Consider the following 20,585-nt stretch of genomic DNA (forward strand, 5'->3'; position numbering starts at 1 on the left):
CCCTTTGCCAAGGCTATCCCACCACAACTCCAGTTATTTAATTCAATAAAAATTCTCCTCCTCCTCCAAAAAGTGAGCAAAGAGAGGAATAAAAAGTAATGACTTTATCCACTAATTAAGGTACTTGATACCGTGACTGTCCTCTAAACCCCAGAAAATGTCATTGACAGATGGGCCTTTTTGAAATTTGCGAGTATGCCAAAGCAAAACAAGTTGAAAACTCTGAGGTTTTGAGAGCTTTTGTCTATTTAATTCCTGGGAAAAGAAGTTGAAAGAAGTTTGTGAGCCCCTTTAAAATGTACTTACCGATGCTGCATGAGATATTAGTCCCATGAGACCCCAAGTGAAAATTAGGTTTGATTTTGCTAACCACTTGCATCTTATACAAGTACTTTAAAGTTAGTCCAGAAGACAACAAAAAAAGTGAGAAACCCCAAATTAAATAAATTGAAATTTTATTTTAACATATTATTCTTTATTAAAATATACTGAACTACAAGCAGGGAAAACATGCTCTAAGGAGAGTCTCATCAGCACAAATGAAGAGTTTGTCCAGCACAGGGAAGGCTTTTGCTGTGGAACCTAACAGCAGCCTTCCAATATGTTCAAGAAACTAATAAAGAAACTCTGACAGACTCTTCACAGTTTACAAAAGGCTCAAAAATAAGCATCAAATACAGGAATAAAAGTTACTCCTACCGGATATAAAGCAAAACCTTTTCAGTCTAGCAACAAGTGAGCAGTAGACCTGCTCAGAAGAGCTGTGCTATCTACAACCTTGATAATGCCCTGAGCAACCTGGTCTGACTCAAACTGTCCTTACTTTAAGATGAGGGTAAGAGCAAGAGAGACCTCCTGAGGTCTGTCTATCCAACCTGAACTCCCTATGATCCCACAAACAGCTTCAAGTCTTGGACTTACTGTAATTCCTCCAACTGCTCAGATGAACCAGTAAAGAATTGTTGATAGAAGTCACAATAGAGATAGGGCCAGGCTTCAACATATGCACAAACAATACAGAAGACAGGGTCAAGGATTCAAACACAGATGCATTTTGTGTGAGCATGATCATTATTTGCATACTGTATCACAAAATAGAGTAAGATTTGATACATTATATATATCGTGTGGAAAGAGGTGGAATGAGAACAAAAAGACAGCTGCACTGCACACCAGCCAGCAATGGCAAGATTCTAGAAATTAAAGCCTGAACTCCAACCTGCCATGCCTCCAACAACAGATCTCAGACAAGAAGACATTGCTCCTTTAGAGCTGTTACAGTGGTTGAGTAGATTCAGAATGAACTATCACTGCTATTAGAATAACAGATATTCCAACACCAAACAGGAGATTTAGCCTATTAGCATAAAGCATAACTTAATCTCACCCATCTCCTAAAGTAAAGTGAAATAATTTTATCTTGAGGAGACCTATAAAATTAGAACTGGCTGTTCTCCCCAGTGTTGTCACCACCTCTTATCAAAATAAAACAATTCAGAGACTTGCACATCATTTTGCATGCATGAATAATTGGGTCTGTGTCAGAAGGCTATAAGCAATACACTTATTACTGTGAGATAATTTCAGGTTCTTAATATACACAAAGAATATACAACTACCATCTGAGTAAGTGTTGTGAAAAAAACACTATGATGAAAAGAGCCACTATATCACCAGTCAGAACAAAGCTCCTTAACATTTTATAGGGTTAATAATTAAAGCCCCTGAAATTAATAAATGCTGTACATAAAAATAAAAGCAGTTGTTTGAGCACAAAAGTTAGTAACAGCTTATTTGAAATGTCAATTTCAAGCTAAAGAAACTTTATTTTTCAACAAAAGTAAAAGGAAAATGATCTTACCTTATCTAGCCTTTTTTGCCAGCTTTCTTCACGTTTTACCATGAGTTCAATACAGTGAGAGAGTGTAGCAAGTATTCCAGCAGTAGTTGCCTTGAAAGTTATAGCTTCTCCTTTAAAGTCTATGCCATTAATTCCTTTGGGTGTCTCATGTGGAAACACTAAAAACACATATATGAGATCACTGATAGCTGCCCTTGATCAAACAAGCACTTCACATCTATGTGTTATATTTGAAGACAACAGACTGGCTAGAAAGTTAATTTAAAAATAAAAATCTGAAGTGGTAATAATGTCCACAGCTATCCACAGGATAAAGAAAAAGATCCAAAAGGAGAAACAGATCCTTGCAGCTTCAGCTTGCTATACTGTATTTCAAGCCTGCTTGTAATGCTGTATTACTCTGCACTCTGCAAATCATGTGGGTGGAGGGAGTGGTAATAGTTTGTAACAATAGCAGTTTGACAGCTTGAAATGGGGCCTAATTAACACAGAGCAACCTTAAAACATATCAGACTCAGCACCAAGAAAGGAACAATTTCAAAATGTCATCAAACCCAAAATGTATAATTCAAGGTTGCTTTAAGCACGTAATTACAGATTTTTAAAACCTCCAAGTAAAAAGGTATAAGATAAAAGCATCAAATGTACTGAATTTTCCAAGTACTGTGAGTTTTACAGTTCCAAGAACTGCTTCATGCTGTCAACCAGGCCATCTGTTGCTAAGGCTATTTAAACAAGTCGTTTAAAATGTGTGACAAAAAGAAGTACCTATTATATGTCAAATTGGTACGTAGGCTGGCGTAATAACATATCAAGTGCTGCACATGAATGTCAGAAAATATTACAAAGCAGAAGTAACACTCAAATTGAAGCTGACTGAACCCAGCAAGTTAAACTGCTATCGCCAAAGAGCAAGCTCATGACTTATCACCTAGCTTGATACAATTTTTTCTCCAGTCCATCAGTTTGTCAACATACCACTAAAGTTTAAAAAGTACAAATTAATATTTGAGTAAGTTTATTTGTCTGCAAGAGCAAAGCAGAACTTTCAAGCAGTTCCATTCTGTAACGACAGAGCACAGTGTCTGCACTTTGGGAGCAGAAAGCAATCATCACATGGTCTTCAGCAGTGGTTTAAGTCTCTAGAGGTTTTATATGTCCCCCTTTTAGAAGGAATCAAACTTTTTCAAACAGTGATTACAGACTACACACAACTTCAAACACATCAAGAAGCACACATAGTATGGTAGAATATAACTTTTTTTTTTTCCATGTTAATCAGGAACATTTCCTAAAAAGTAAAGGTGATGGGAGTTGGAGGAGAAAAAAATTAAAGCAAGAGAAAAAAAATACTGTTTCAGAAATGATAATGAGCAAAGCAGCTCTCCTTCCCCAGCAGTTGCAGAGGGAACACAGAACAGACTGAGACTGAAAGTGGCATAAGCTGGCAAGGAGGTCATGCAGTGACTCCAGTGGAAACAATTAAAATTACACAGGAACTTTGTCCATACTTAACATATTAACAACATACAGTTGTTAATACTTCACAGCTGAAAAAGACTGCGTCACACTAATAATTCCTCCTGTTGCTGTAGGTGATGTTCACATGCAGACTTAAAAGCACTGCTATACTGTTTGCAGATGTGATTCTTTTTCTCTCAGGAAATATGTAGACATGCTGAAGGAAACTGCCACTAGCTGCAACATTATAGAAGTAATTTCAGAAATCTCTGTGGTAGAGTTTAAGGGAAAAACAGTTACACGGCTTTATTTGCTGGAAAACAGGTAACTTTTGTCGCTTTCTAGGCCTCAGCCATATTTCATTAACACTTCCATACAGTTCTAAGCCATTCTTCAATGACTAGTCTCAGAGTAGGCATGATAAGTGCAGAGCTGCAGACTTAAAGTCAGTGCCCTAATTTTTTTAGTCATTACAATTATAGGCAAAGATGAACATATTGCAGAAAGATGTAAAACCTATTTATGTGAAGATATGTCACTCAACAGGTTCCTTATGATGGATATAAGTACTTTTGATTCATTCCTAAACACAGAAAGTATCTTTCTTAAACATGTTGGGAGATTACCTCAATCCTCACCTCAGAAACAACTGAACTTCAGCACTTAACAAGTACTTGTGAGGAGATTTTCTGTTTGGAGAGACCAAACATCTTTCAGATTCCTGGGTTTTTTTGTTTTTTTTTTCCATGTCAGCTAAATATCGATTATTTCAAAATTAAAGCAGGCATCTGGAGATCTGTATTTGAAGGTAAAAACTAACAGGAAAAGGTTCTTACTGTTGCAACTGCTCTTTGGTTATCAAACTGCATGACATCAACTGAAAAAAGCAGGATAATTTGTCTCCCACCCTAACTTCAATTTCAACAATACTCCAAGCAGTTAATTTTCATTATCCCATCTATGTTTTATCTCTGATTTGTTTTCTCTTGTGTTTCATAAAAGAAATCCATCATACCATTCTTTACCTTCCAATAGCTCTTTAGTTTTTATTTCCTAGACCTCTGTGTCTGTTAGGACAGGTGTTTTTTCTTCTTGTTCCTAAGATTCTGCTGGTAACACCTTTCCACTGTTTGACCAAATCTGTTTTCCAGAGAAACAGGAAAGTCTTCTAAAGACAGTAAGTAGAAAGAGGTTCTTCCATCTTTTCCATTTTATGCTCCCTTAACATATTTTGTCACTAAAGTAATTCTAAGTGAAAAAAAAAAATCTGTGTCCATGATCCACTTCTTGATGCCTACTGTTGTTATGTTCTGTGGATTGCAATAGGATCAATATGATTAGTTTTCCTCTAAGAATAACCTCAATTTTTCAGCAATATTTTGCCAAATATTTTTCCTCCATTCAAAGCATAAAAATCCAACATAAACTGCATTTTGGTATTGGAAAGTTCTCTCCTTCAGCCTTTGTACCATTTCCATCTTTATGGTTCCAGTACAAAAAACATCTTCCATATTCAAGGTGGTTCCTTAAGCAGGTTACACATACTTTTCCTATTCTTAAAAAATTTAAGTCCAAATATGTTCTCTTTCCAGAGGGGATGAATGGGAACACTTAAGAGTTCAAGATTCTACATTCCTGAATATAAGAACCCAGTGAGTAAATATGCATCAGCCAGATACCATACCTTGCTGTTTTATATACATGATCACAGTTCCAGTTACCAGATCTTTTAATTGGAAAGCAACCAATATATTTAAACAACTTCACAGTTGTTTAACCCTCTTCACTTTAAGATCCTACAGAACACAGAAAAGAAAAAGCCTCCTGATCCAAATCACCTTCAGAACAATATACAAATGTCCACACTTACATTCACTTTCTTCTCCCACCCAGAGAACAAATTGCAAAAATCAGTGTGAATATGGTCCCTTAGGTCAGTCTTAAATCAATGATTTGAGCTAGTCATGACTGGTGCACTAGTAGTTTGAACAGAAGGCTTAAACACTCCTCCATATCATAGTAAGCTAAATTAAGAGGTTGAACCTATGCCTCACTTCCTGAAGCACTGAGTGGAGAACAGTCTCAGAATAAACAGGCAAACACTTGTCAGCTACAGTTAAAAAGATTGTTAGAGTCCTTCCAGGATGGGATCAAAATTTCAAAAAGAAAACCTGAAATCTGAGAAACCAAATTTTAACAGCTGCTCTGGGGCTAAGCTTTAAAAAGGGTGAAGTGGAAGATAAATCTTTCATTGCCAGTTAGTCTGACCTTTCTTTCTGCCCAATACATCAGCATGGGTGTCTCAGCCTGAGACATCTACTTGCCCCATTGCATCACTTCTGATTCCACTTTAAGATAGAGACTAATTTTTCATTTCTAATCAAGCTTTGCAGCATTCAGCTACTAAATATTTAATGAATTTAGCTGTTAGAAATCAAACTGAGGCACAGAGAAACTGAAACGGAAATAAATATTTTCATAGAAATAATTGATGGAAAGTAAATTTAATGGGATACAGGACTCATAACAACTGGAATTAGAAGTTTTGCAAAAGGCTAAGGGTTGCAGAATTATTTCCTGTAGAGAGCTATAGTGTGTGAGTTTATATAGGTATCTGTAACATCAAGTTACATTTTTTAACTGTAATAATTTAATTAATCAAGTCAATTTTTTAGTGTGTAAATTCCAAAAGCTTGGTGATCAGCTGGATTAAAAATACAGACTTTCCTAATGACACTCCCCATAGAACATGCATATATATTACAGATGTGCCAGAACAACGTAGATACGAAAAAATTTTCTACAGGTAAATTAAGCTGAAACTCCTACATGATTGTACAAAAACGGAGTTTGACAAAGACATCTCTTCCACAATGAATCATGCAGTAAAATTAAACTCTTAACGTTTTTCAAATAAGGCTTTTTCAGTTTTCTGAAATCTAACTTGCAGGTCTAAAAAAAAATTAAATAAATAATAATTTTAAAAAAGTACTGTTTCATACAGACAACAGGATTAGTGGAACCACACACCTGCTTACACTTGCTTAAAAACTACTTTTTTATGCTACCTAATCTCTGAAATCAGAATTACAATTAATCCTCAGTAGAAAAATCTACTTATGTGATGAATTCTGGAAGCAACCTGAAAAGCTGGTTCCATTCCCTTTCCCCTTCCATCACAACGGTTTTAGATATGCTCTAGAAAAATCACTTAAATACAAGAAGAAAATATGTAATACATGGGAACAACTGCCAATTACAAAGAACACAGAAGACACAGAAAAGGCTTATTTTGCCCTGTATTTTCAAGAAAACTTCATGAAACTATTTACATTTTTAAAAACATTCCTGATGAGTACTTTGGGAGATTCCATCACACTTGAAACTGGAGGTGCAACTTCCAAGCTTAGTGAATCAAGTCTAAGGAACACCTTAGGACTAACTGAATTACCAACAAGTAGACAGTGTAAACACTAGAATATTTCAGACAGAAAGCATAAGGTCCAAGAAGAATGCAAATACAATTTAAATGCATACACAACTTCCTCCAGGCCAGATTATCAGATTTCTTGAACAGCAACACTTGCATGAGTTTCTCACATTTGCTGCCTGGGTACAGTGAATACAATAACCAGTTCATTTATGGTAAGAATAAAAATCTGAATTCTGCTCATTGTAACAAGGAAAAGGACAGCAAAAAAGCAGTAAAACTATGAAAAGTGAGAATCAGTAACAGTGCTATCTTAACCATTCCATAGCCATAGTACTTGGAAAACTATAGGGGGAAGCACTATAGTTTTAGTTCCCCAAGTGGAAAAGTGCTGAACTACATCAAACTCCTAAAGCAGGTAACACTTAAAATAACCTGTTACAAAATCTCAGTTCCCAATATTTGAATTGCAGCTGTTTCAATGGAATTTTTTAGCAACAACGACTTTAGACACAGAATAGGAAATTCCAGCTTGACAAGCTTGAATTACTATTTGTGTGAATCAAGAGCAACTCAAAGGATCATGGAAAGCTGCTAAAGAATTACAGCACGACTAAGAACTTCCATTCACATACACTTAAATAACTATTGTTGCCATTTTCTGCTTAAAAAAGTACATAAAACACATGTCTTGTACCAAGCTTATCACCATACCACTCATTCTAATTTTCATCACTGAAAAAATTAGGACACACTTACATTTTTCCTTATTGCTGTTACTGTTATGCACAAAATCTCCATCAGGACGTACTGTAGGGAAATCATCTTCGTCATCTTCTACCACTAGATTGAGAGAGAGTGCATTATGGGAGTGAGAAAGCTTGTCTAGCTCTTTGGTGTGCAAGAAAGAATTAAGAATGTCATCATGGTTAGCCATATAACAACATATTTTTCCTATAACAACAGTTCCTTTAGGGGTTTTTTTGGTTTTTGTTTTGTTTTGTTTTTTTGACCCAAGACTACTACCAGTGTAAATGTCAGTTAACAGCATAATCTAACATTGCTCAGCACTGAAGTTAAGCATTCAATCATCTGGTGAGAGTGACATATTTTGGTGTTACAAGTGGCTAAGTAGGAGCCATGATTCAGTACCTATATAATCCTCTACACTGGAAAGTTAAAAAAAAAAAGTGAAATTGCAGTTCTCTGATGTTTTATTGCTACGGACAGTTTCACACTGCCAGAACAAATACAGGGACGAATGTCTCAGTAGAGTGCGCAGATACAGTGACAAGATGTGCTCTGATATACGCAGTTCACAGGTATGTAGACATCCACATCACAGTCTAGCATGGTCTCAAGTGTGCATTCCGTTATTTCCAGCCAATACATCTCAGAAGCATTACTTGAGCCAGCAATTTTAACTTCTTAGAACAGTGTATGGTTTCTATCGAAACTAATATCCCATTTATTTTTCAAAGTAACAGGTAAGAGACAAAAATAAATTGAATTCATGAGGGTTAGCAACTGGTATTCTCTAAAAAAACACTTAAAAAGTGTACAAAAGTGCTTTTGTACATTTGACAGCTACAGGTTAACATCAAACAGATTTTAAAGCAAATCTGAATTCTAAAGTAAAAATAATTAACATGCTTATGCATTTATGCAAATAAATTTAAGACATATTTTCTTTATATGACATTAAGTTATACTGTAACAGTATCAAGAGATTTCCTCAGTAAAAAACTAGTCCGTGGAGGGAACAGTTTTCAGTTACAGCATTACCTTTATCTCTCTGGAGTTCGTCTTTGGAAACCGCATCAGCACAAGCATCAAAGTATTTCTGCAAAGTATCAACTTGTCTACACAAGATGTCTCTAAAGGTTTCCATTTCTGCAAGCTTCTCACGTAAGCTATGGCCCTTCTGAAAACACAAATGAAAAAAGCCTGAAACGTTTCTAACAATACTCAACAATAGCTTGATGCAGCATAATTATAATTTAATTTAAAAAAATATATTTTTGCAGCTATAAAGAAGAAATTGAACTACACTAACGGCATTTTAGATATCAGCAACTATGAAATACTTTTAATGCCAGAAGAAACCACATCCGAATATTCCTTTTATATTCATTTTGTCACTGGTCTCAATGTTTTCTCCTGACTGCATCTGCTAAGTCAGAGCGCTCCACAAAAGCTTATTAAAAACGTGAACGTGCACGCTAACAGCTTTGTACATATTTGCCTGAAAGCAGACAGCTCCAGTTTAAGATCACTGTTCCAATCCCTTATTCCCCTTTCGTGTGTTGTTCCTCTTCTGCTCTCCCAGAAGTACAGCCCACTCAGTTCATGTATTAAATATTCATATGTATGACACAAGGAAAGCCATAATTTTTCAGCCAGTGGTGTATCACGCTTATTAAGCTACAGAATTAGTGTTTTCATTTGGAGCCCAGGATATTCTGGTGAGTAAACTAGAAAAAGTTAATGAACACACAAGTTTGATTTTCCTGCCACTGAAGGTGACAGCACAGTTTAAAAGGGACAATTGCATGAGAGGCATGAGAGAGCTTCTCATATCATCTGTTCACGATCATACGATGCACTAAGGACATCTGAACACTTGAACTGAATATTTTATATTTCTCCTGTAATTACGTGAATGAGTCTCCATATATTACTTCTTTTCCAGTTGCACGTTATTTATGCGCAAATACTAGGAAAACTTTTTGCACCAACCTTAAATGAAGAGGTGGATGTTGCAGAGTATCCACTTGCTCCTGAGACAAGAGACACCATGGAGCCATGGCGCCGCAAACTCGACTCTGATCCATAGCCAGATTCAGTCTAAAAAGCAAATCACACAAAAACCTAGAGTGCTGAGGCTTTTGATAAAATCGAAACAATGAAAACAAGATTAATATAAATTTGTCTGAAACCCACCCGTTTGTTTTTTGCAGTAGAGGTTTCAATAACTAAAGCTGTGCCTGCATCTAAGATGTTGATGCAGTACCTGTGAAGTTATTATAAACTTGTGTATTATTATCAGATTGATTTTTAAAATAATTTGTTACCTACAAGGAATTATGTGTCCCCAAAAACAATATACATTTAATGGTTCAAAAAAGGGACAGTGTTTCATTATTTTGGTTTATGTAATTCCTAAGAAGTAACTTTTCATAGCCTATTAAAAAACTTACATTACTCTACAATTAATTGGGGGATTAGATTCAGTCTTACGATAATCAGATTCAATTCACCTGCCTAATCACACATATAGTACCATTTTGTTTTTAAAAGCAACAAAATAGAAATCAGAGAAAATCAGACATTTACTACTATCAAGTTTTTTTCCTGATTCTGGCTTCTTTGGCAAAAATATTTATACTAGACTGAAATTAATTTTTCATGAGAACAAAAGTCTACATAAAACAAGGTAAGACATTGAAAGTAAGAAAAAAGATACAATAATAGGAACTAACTAAACAATGAAAAAAAGAAAAACATCTCATGATTAGAGTAACATTTAAAAGATCAAAAATAGAGTTTGACCAATTTCCCCACAAGTCACACAGAAGCAGATACTGAGGAACTGAAGGAAAATAATTTCTTAAAAAGTTAACGTAAATGATGTACATGGCAAAGGAGATGAAAAATCCTGACAGAGAATTCAAGCAATAAATAGATGGTTCAGAATAATATATGAAATACTCTTGGTAGATGAGTTTGATAAAGTAGACAGAGACAACTGTGAAGGACTTTTGACAGGAATAAATTCTGCAGTAGCACCAAAACTCAAATGGGGTAGGGAGAGGGGAGACAAAACATATGGTATGGAACAAACAAGAAGTAATGATGAAATTCCAGTTGTACGTTTTATGGAAAAATTGGTATTTAGGCTTTGAGAAGACAGGAGAGTGTGGATAAGTTAAAAAGCAGAGGAAGGTAAAGGGTTGTTTGAAGTGTTGGTTAACAATTTGGGCAAACTGGGACAAAGCATGTATGACTGAGTTACCAGTAAGAGTTTGAGCAGATGATTGCTTTGTTACAAAAACGTTCAATAAGCATAAACCAGAAGAGTCACCTAACACTTTGAAACATTTATTAGAAGATTTCCTTTAAATGTAACCATAAAAAGACTTCATGTTTAATCACTACCATCAATATTTATTTAAGCACATGCCACAAATCTTAAGATGACCCAATATGTTTTTATTATAGTCAGTTTTGACAGTGAAAATTAATTTAATTTTCTCTGTAAGTTGTATACACTATGAAAGATGCTAAAACTTCATTTTAATAGGATATGGCTTAAAGAACAGATCAGTTTTAAAATGTAGCCAAAATATCCATTTCATTGAAGTTAGATTATTTTAACTAAGGATAGCAAGCATTTCCTGATTTTGTCCTTAAAGTGAGAATGACGCACCTATGCAAGACCTTGCTTTAAGCTTAGGAAGTGAAATTTCTGGATTTCTTTACCTGAGATTTAGTCAAAGACACACCTTTATAGTTCTATTTTAGAACTTCCAAGAATAGCTGAAAATTTGTAAGTAGAAAATCTGATGTCTTATATTCTACATTTGAACTAAATTATTTTCTTGCAGCTATAAAGAAGTACTATGCCTACATAAAATAAAGAATATTATGCCTACAGTCAACCCTCAGCTAATTTAGTTCACAAAATAAAAACTGAAGGTGAAAAAAAAAAATAACCACTCTTTCCACATCAACATGTAAGCCTAATTTTTTAAGGTACCTTTTCAGCAAAATATTTATTTATCTTTCATTCATGCTTGTAATTATTAATTCCACTAAATAGTTTATCCATGTACACGTAACAGCATACAAGATTATATGGATACAGCTATCAGCTTGCAAAGACTACCAAAAAAAAAGGTGCAACATAATTAACTGTTTGTTATGAAGAAAATTCAGCAGGCATTAAGAGCAGACTGAACAGCACACATCATGAATCAAAAACATGTGCATTTACAGACCATGTTCACAAAACTGTGTCAGACAATTATGCTCGAATAGCCAAGTGGAAAAAATAAAATTACATTGAGAATACCTATTTTTCACAAGAACGAGAAAATAAGTACTCATTTCCAACTGATGCACAGACAAGCCATCCTGCTCACAGCAGACACATGCAGGCAGATGAACACAAACAAAGAAAGCATGAATCATGCAAAGCCCCACCATTCTACTACCGCAACATCTAAACGAGAGCAGGTCACTGCCGCATTTATGTCTCGCAAAGCAGATCATCGTTAACTAATCACTGCAGAAATAATAATTTACATTGAGAAGAAGAATATAGACAAAGTTCCTTCTGTTTATACAAATTTTAATTTCCCAAGACAAAAACTGGAAAAGCTGGTAGAGTCCATATGATAGAAATCAACAGTTTCTGCTTGAAAACAAAATTACTTGTAGAAGTCGTATCAATTCATACCATCAAGCACTAACGCCAAATTGCCATGCTTGGTAAAAAGATGCAGCTCTTTGAAATTCCATGCATACATCACAGCTTCAAAGCTACATTAAAACTGGCATTTGATAGTAATTGCAACACCTTCAGCTTTCTAAGGCAATGCATGAAATCCATTAATCCTTTTGTTACAACAGACAGGAGAAAAAGAGCCACATGATCCAAAGCTTCATGTGATCCTTTAACTGGAGCAGATGCTAGTATCAGCAACAAGGCAGTATGCCAGAAAAGCTGCTTTCAATAAAAAAAAAGCTAAGTATTTGCAGAATCATATTGCAGATCTCGGTTACTGCTTGCACTGATCCTTAAGTGGAAAATAATACCCTTGAATAAAGCCCGGATTCATGGCAAAGTTCTCCCACTTAAATCAAATAAAGCAAATTATTCTCACATGTCTTCAAGGAATTATTTTTGTTATGTCTCAATTTAGCGTTTGTGAAGCACTTCAATGTACGTTTGTTCACAAAGGCAGATATATTCAGTTAGCATTATAAATTATTTATTATTTTACATAACACAACCAGCAGGCAGCTCCTCCCTTTAAGGCATTCAGCTCACCGAGAAGGTGATGGAACAGATACTAGGCCACAGTGACTCTAATCTCATTTTCTACAGTATTTGTGAAAAAAATCCCACTCAAACATCTAAGAAATCAAGCCACAATACCGTATGAAAAAAAACAGAATATAGAAAAAAATAGTAACACAAAAGAGCTGGAAGGTACTATGAAAGGCTTGGTGGAAAAAAAGAAGATAAGCTCTGTAAAACAACTGTGTTCCAAAAGCAATTTTTAGACTTGATGCAAATGCTTCAGAAAGATGGGTTAGTGGTAGGATGAGCCAAGGCAAGGCTACCCTAGGAAATTATGCCAGACAGAAAGAATACAATACACATTGCAGGTAAGGCAGTACAGGATGCATTTCTGAGGACTGAAATTAAAGATAAAATTATCATGTGACTGTAGGTCTGATTTTTCAACTGTTCTGAGGCTGCTAACAAATGGAAATCTAAGGCTGCAAAACCAAGGTGGTAGTTAGAAGGAAGGCAGAGACTGAAATTCTGCAATCCAGGTCAGAGCAGCTGGATGATGATTCCCCACCCACAGCCCTCCCAAGCACAGTGCAGATGACTATTTAAAAGGAAAGAGATTCTAATCTGAAGTTTTTTGCAACTGCAAAAATAAGGAAAGACATATTTCAATTCCATAGTAAACAGGCACATTATGTGCAAGGGAGGAATCCCCAGGAATTCCAGGTTGAAAAACAGGTATAAAAATAAAACTCTTCAACGAGCAAAAGTACCAAAACCCAAGCTGATAATAATTGCAACACTTGTTGTACTTAGTACTAAAGCAGCTTGTACTCTGGGGTCATGGGACTAAAGGCAAGAGTGGGAGAGGCTACATTTATCCCTTCCATGAATATAGGCAGGAAAGGGACAGGTAAGGTCTGTATTGTAATACAAGAACTAATAAATTTCATTCTATTAGACACCAGCAGAAAATGCACTAATGTTTCGCTGTCAGTTCCCAATGCACTGAAGTGTTGTTACTTGTTTTCATGATTTGAAAGCTAGAAGCTAAAGATTTTAGATAATGAATTAATTCTGTTGTGTATTACTGTCTGACTTGGTTTAAGGCTAGCACTTGTGAAACTGTGCCTTTAAAGAAAAGAACAGTTCCAATCCCAAGTGAAAGCATTAGTCACCTTGGTCTTTTTAGCAGTTATAAAAAAAAAAAATAACAACAGTTGTATTAAACATTATTTTATCATGACAATGTATAAAATTCAAAAGGGAGTGCTGCCAGGGTTAATGCATAAATGCTAACTAAGGCAAATGAGACAGGAGGCATAGGAAAAGTCGCTGCAGGAGTCTAAGAACCTGCTCTGCCATGGAGCATCCACTAGGTGGAGGGAAAGCCCGCGCCTTGGAGGGACTGAGCACGTAGGGATAACCCAGTCCGTCTCAACAGCGGGACAGAGAAAGGACACTAACGCACACACCGCGTTCACAGTTAACAAGCATTCAGGCAATCCTAAGTATCCTTCAAAACGGCAGGGAAGGAGCGACTGCTTCTTACTCCAATTGTTGGTGAAGTTTTATTTTTTAACCGAAGACAGTTAAGTATTACATTAATATCACCTCTGTAGAACCAGAGAAACACATCCACCATCAGTATTATGGTGAAGAATCCTGGGCTAAAGACCATAATGAGATTTTGGAAGAGCACAGTTAAACAGCAATGGGGGCTTATTCACCTTTGTGAAAAGGTACTTGTTGCAAGTCTGCGCCTATTTTGGATATGGACTTGATAGGCCTACACTTTGTCTACACTTTATCACTTACACTTAATCACAATAAACATCTTCCTAACAGGAAACACGAGGATTCAAAGCAGAGGTGCAGGCAAAGTTCTTACTTGCACTAGAAGAAATGGACTACTACAAGCTTTACATCAACACAGAACACATTTATCAGCAGGTAAATATGCTTAATTATCTATCAATAAGCAGAAAAACTGCCAAAGCAGATGCTTCTGCAAAACCCACGAAGTCCCTTGTTCACTTAATGCACTTAGCAGTTACCTTGTCACTGCTAAATTTGGAAACAGATTGTTTTACATCCTCCACTCAATTCTTAAACATTTATTTATTAGAATGGAATCTCTATCGAATGGCTGGCATACCCCTAAGTATGTAATACATAGCAAGCACTGGAGCATAGAAGAGTTGGAATTGCCAAATTCCATAATATATTTGACAAAGCATTTAAGCAAAACTATCTTACACCCTAAGGAAATAGATGAGAACACATGCTGTTTAAATTGCAATCTCCTAACAGCAATCTGGGAAAAAGTGGGGGAAAAGAAGGGTTTACTTTTAATACATTCCTTGATTTGCATCACACCCTATTAAAACTAATACAATTTTCTTCATTTTCAAAACCTATTACCTACTCTTGTTTCCTTCACGCTGTAGCCCTTGTCAGCTCTCAACACATACTTCCTTCAAAAACAATGGAGGTTCACTGAACTACTACACATTTGAACCAAAGAAGTTGTATGAAATAAGGGACTCCAAGACATGTAACTTTTTGTCCTGTTCCTGATACAGCTTCAGATTCCTCAAGTTGTCCAGGGTTGAAGATGCATAAAAAACAGTCTGTCTATTGAGTCAAAACCGTATTTGTTTAAAAACAAAGCCCAGTCTGGTTTAAAAGGTCTTTATTCAACAGCATCTTGCCAACACTACAAGCTTAACATGCATTTCTAATTATACATCAATTTGACAACATAAAGATTCCATATATTAAGCTCAAACTATCTAGGCAACAATTCTGCCCAAAGGTTAATTTTACTTTCAAACAAAAGATGGACATACTGGATATAAAGTATCAGAGCTCGGAAGGTATAATTGTCTAAGGACAAACCCAACTGACCTGCATGACAGGCAGAAAATAATCAGGATCATTAGGCTGGAAAAAGACTTCCCAGATCACTGAGTCTGACCTTTGATCCAATACCACCATGCCAACTAGACCGTAACGTTAAGTGCAACATACAGACTTTTACTGTACACCTCCCGTGGCTCCCTTACTTTCCTGGGCAGCCATTTCCAATACCTGACCACCCTTCCAGTGGAAAAATTCTTCCCTATGTCCAACCAGCAGAGCCTTCCTACCCTCCAGCAGATCAACACTCTTACCCAACTTGTCACCTGCAAACTGAGTGAAGGCGGCCTTGATTCCCTCATCCAGATTCTAAGGATATGACACAACTGGACCCAATGCTGAGCCCTGGGGAACAGCACTGGTGACCAGCCACCAGCGGATGTAACTCCATTCACCACTGCTCTCTGGTCTGACTACCCAGCTGGTTTTTTATGCAGTGAACAGTGGACCTGTCCAAGCCATGGGCTACCAGTTTCTCCAGGATAATGATATGAGAAATGGTATCAAAGGCTTTAGTGAGGTCTTGATAGAAAACATCCACAGCCTTTCCCTCACCCACTAGGCAGGTCACCCTGTCATAAAAGATGATCAGGTTGGTCAGGCAGGACCTGCCTTTCACAAATCCACACTGACTGGGCCTGATGCACTGGTTGTCCTGTATGTGCCAGTCACCACACTCAATATACTCTGTTCCATAACCTTTCCCAGCACTGAGGTCATCAAGGTCAGGCTGACAAGACCATAATTCCCCAGCTCCTCCTTCTGACCCTTCTTGTAGGTGGGCACCACAGTTGCAAATCTCCAGTTATCTGGGGTGTCCCTGGTTAAACTAGGGTTGATCATAAGTGATGCAGATGGAGAAGTATTTCATCAGCTCCCTCATTCCTTTTGGATGAATCTGATTTGGCCCCACAGACTTGTGAGTGGCTAAGTGACATGGGAGGTCACTTCCTCCTGAGTTACAGGATATCTATTCTGATCCCCATTCCTGTTTAGCAGCTCAGCGGGCTGCTTGCCCTGAGGATATTTGATCTCTCTGTCAAAGACTGAGGCAAAGAAAGCATTAAGTATCTCAGCCTTTTCCTCATCCTTGGTAACAGTGTTCCCCATCCACATCCCCATTAAAGGATGGAGATTTTCCTTGGCCCTCCTTTTGTTGTTAATGTAATTGTACAAACATCTCATCCAAAACAGCAGTGACCAGACTAAGTTCTAGCTAAGGCTTCCCCTTTGTAATTTTTTCTCTACATGACTTACATCCTTGCACTCCTGAGGTGCCTGCCTCAGCCTACATAGGAAGCAACATTTGCAAGATCTTAAGTCAAATTAAGTTGATGAAGGGTCTGAAACACAACATGAGTGGCTGAGGGAGTTGGGGGTAGCTCAGTCTGGAAAAAAAGAGGCTCAGAGAAGACCTTATCACTCTCTACAGTTACCTGAAAGGAAGCTGTAGTGAGATGCATGTCAGTCTCTTATTCCAAATAGCAAATGTCAGGACAAGTGGAAATGGCCTCAAGTTGCAGCAAGAGAGATTTAGTTTAGACTATGAAAATTATGAAATTTTTTTCAAGCAAAGGGCTGTAAAGTACTAGAACATACAGCTCAGGGAAGTGGTGGAGTCACCATACCTGAAAGTGCTACAAAAATACGTGGATATGGCATTTGAGGACATGGTTTAGTGGTGAACATGGTGATGGTACTGGATTGACAGCTGAATGTGGAAATATTAAAGGTCTTTTTCAATCTTAGCAATTCTATGGAACACTTGATATACGATGACTTACAAAGATTCTTAAAAAGTTACATGAAAACATTAATTGCTTTACAAAGAATAACAGCACATGATTCTATAATTCTCATTCTAGATTATGAGATAAGAACAAATGAGATAAGGTCTAATGTGACCAAAACAAAAATGCTAAAGGGATAAATTATCTGAATACTTCTGATGTTTAGATGTAAGACCTAGCAACAGATACAGAAGGGCAAAGATACGCATATAAAGGAGATCTCACATCAAAAAAATTTATAAGAAAACTCAGATTACGAGGTTATCTAGCTTAAAAGTTTTATATATTTAATGTAAAAGACACATTGGGATATCTAAAAGGATAAAAATTCAGGTAATTTCCAAAACCTTGGTGAATCGCCAATTCAAATCATGACAGCATGTCCTTCTGTCAAAAGGTTTCAAAATACTCTGTGGTCTAACAGGTCAGGACTGGGAAAATTAAGTTGTCATAGACTCATATTACGTTCGTGTTAGTACCACTTCATCTGTTTAATCTGCCCAAGTCAGTATCGTGTGTGACCACTAGAGGGAAATAGTGAAAAGGAAACAGACACGTCTGGAGGTTACTATTGGTCAAAGACCAATAGTAACCTTTACCCTGTTTCTGCTTCAGTCCCTGGGCATAGAAACCTCCTTTTCTTGGTAGACAATTAAAACCAGAACAGTTTTACCTTTAGCCTTTATAATTACATTTGAGGTACATTGCTTAGTGAGGATAAAGTTTTCCACAAAGTATGCAAGTAGCAACGACTTTAGTGCTGAATGGATTATAGTGAATTAGAAATTGTAATAGAGATTTAAGAAATTATTCTGAAGTCAGACTTACCAGCAAGTTCAAAACAGTGAGCCAACTAAGAACATGCCTATTTTCAGTTAAGACTGTCCAAAGATATAGTATGAAATCCATCTGACAAATGTTCTGGCTCAGATTTTTTAGAACTTCATCTGACAGGAAGTAGTTAGGCTCAGTATAATTTATCTTTAAAAAAAGTTTAAGAGTTGACCCTGAGAAAATTTGGCACATGTATCCCAAGTACCATGTCCAAGTAGAAGACTTTCCTTTACATTCAGCTGCTCTGTCATTAGTCTGCAAACATACAGCTCATCATTCTTTATTCATAACATTTAAGTGTTTACAGGCTTATTTAGGAGTTTGTAAAACTGTTTTATGAAATGTAACTCATCTTTGAAAATTAAAATATTAACTGATATGACATACAATATTAACAAACATATCAATAAAGATATTAAACTCACTTGCCAATACAAAAACAATCTCCATAGTATCACTGTTCATTGATGCAAAAAGAAACAGACTGCTCTTATTTACTGAAAGCCAACACCCTCTGTGTAATAGGAAAAACAACTTCAAGCACAGCACAGGTCTCTACAATAAGCTGACCTACCCTGCCCTTAAAGGAAAATCTGGAAACTGTTTGGAAAACAGCTCACAAAAGGCTGCCTCTAGTACATTAGAGGAAAGCAAATCAAAGGATCTAGGCTCTAAAATGTTTAGGACTTTGAAGATAAGTGTTATCATGAGTTGTACACAGAACTGTAATACTGTCGGTCCTTATTAGGTTGTGCACTAAGCTTTGGGACACCATTTTGGTCTTACTTTGCTTTCCAGAGGGGTAAAATGTATAAACAAGATGAAGAGTGCCAGTACAGAGCTGTTACTCACACAAATCCTCCCTGACATAAGCATTAGCTAGAGAATAGTATAATAAAGCAAGCAGTTTAGTGCCAATTTTAATTCAAGTCTTCTATAGTAAGAAAATGATCTTACTTCATGACAGTATGTCTGTTTTGTACAAGCTGTAGAGCCCTCTCTGTAAGAAATTGTGCCTTAAATGCACACTGTCCTATGGAAAACCCAGGCAACTGCAGAAACATTCAGTATATACGTAATCAATTGTTGGTAAACTCCTACTTTCTACAGACTGCTGAAGTCCAGTCCCATGGTTGGTTCTCTCACAAAAGTGTACCCTCGAATAATTCATTGTGAGAAAACTACATGTGTTAAGAGCTGACAAACTGAAACTGATGCTATTGCCTGCCAAGATCCCACCCACACCACACAGGGGTGTGACCTAAGACTTCAGGAGAAAGGCCATTATTGCTGTTGACTGCTTTGAACTGCAACACACTAAAAGCCCCCTTGTAAAGTGAGGGGAGGGAAACTCCCACCTGATGGTAGGTAAGGTGATGTTTCCTGACCATTCTGCACGGCAGTGAATATTCTATCACCAGCTTTTCATATGCTGACAGATCTGCTTATAGTCCAGTTCAGGCCCTGAAAAAGCAGCAGCCATAAAAATGATGAAAGTGAAGCTATTGTATTTACATCCAAAAGCACTCCAGATTCCAATCTGTCTCACAGTTGAGAACAGTAAAGAAAAGCAGCAGATTCACTGCGTAACACAGGGATCTTATATCAAGACAGTATAAATCAACAAGAAGGACAGAGAATCTTTACAGTCAAGTCAAACACAATTTTTTTTCCTAAATGCAGCCTCAGATCCACGTACTTGAGACTTTCTTCCATTATCACCAACTTCAAACCCATAATGAAGCATGTTTTCATATCCAGGTTCTGTCTGCTCAGGTGGATACCCTGAAGGAGACTACGTATGACTAGTAATGTCAGCTGAACACTCTCCATCTGTTGGAGATGTGTTTAGCCAGCATGATGGCCTCTATTCAAGAATTAAAACACAAACCAGTCCAGTAACTCTCTGAAGATCAATTAGATATACCTGTAGAAACCTTAAGTTCTACATATTGTTTGACTAGATTATGAGAGCTACAGTCTAAGTAGCTGATATCTTTGCCCTTTCTTTGTACTTTGCAAAATTGGCAGGTTTACCTAACAGATTTCCTCAAACTCACTAAATATCATTAAGCACATGAACTATATAGTTTCTGCTTAACCTTGCATAGCATACTTGGAGACAGATAGAAACAAGAATGGAAATAAATAGATGCTGCACTTTTTGCACTGCACAAGAATAAAGCCAAACTTGAAGCAAACAGAATTTAACCAGACCTTTTATTTACACCTGAAAGTCTGAGAACCAGCAACTTGAGACAA

The 20,585-nt window shown here is 36.7% G+C and overlaps 1 protein-coding gene across 3 annotated transcripts in view; it reads right to left on the reverse strand.

The window, feature by feature from the left end:
- Positions 1-20,585, reverse strand: part of CERT1 (ceramide transporter 1) — a 79,862-nt gene that overhangs the window by 21,652 nt on the left and 37,625 nt on the right. For 2 of the 3 annotated variants that reach the window (XM_086868919.1, XM_086868920.1), the window contains exons 4-7: positions 9,492-9,599; positions 8,538-8,676; positions 7,512-7,595; positions 1,862-2,019 (exon numbers count right to left, since the gene is read on the reverse strand). In XM_086868919.1, the coding sequence (XP_086725045.1) occupies positions 1,862-2,019; positions 7,512-7,595; positions 8,538-8,676; positions 9,492-9,599 (489 nt within the window). Of the gene's footprint in view, positions 1-1,861; positions 2,020-7,511; positions 7,596-8,537; positions 8,677-9,491; positions 9,600-12,213; positions 12,232-20,585 lie in introns of those variants that run through there. The other variant, XM_086868921.1, reaches the window with a different exon arrangement.

This window comes from Cyanistes caeruleus, chromosome Z (assembly GCF_971803275.1).
Source record: "Cyanistes caeruleus chromosome Z, bCyaCae1.hap1.1, whole genome shotgun sequence".
Classification (NCBI taxonomy): Eukaryota; Metazoa; Chordata; class Aves; order Passeriformes; family Paridae; genus Cyanistes; species Cyanistes caeruleus.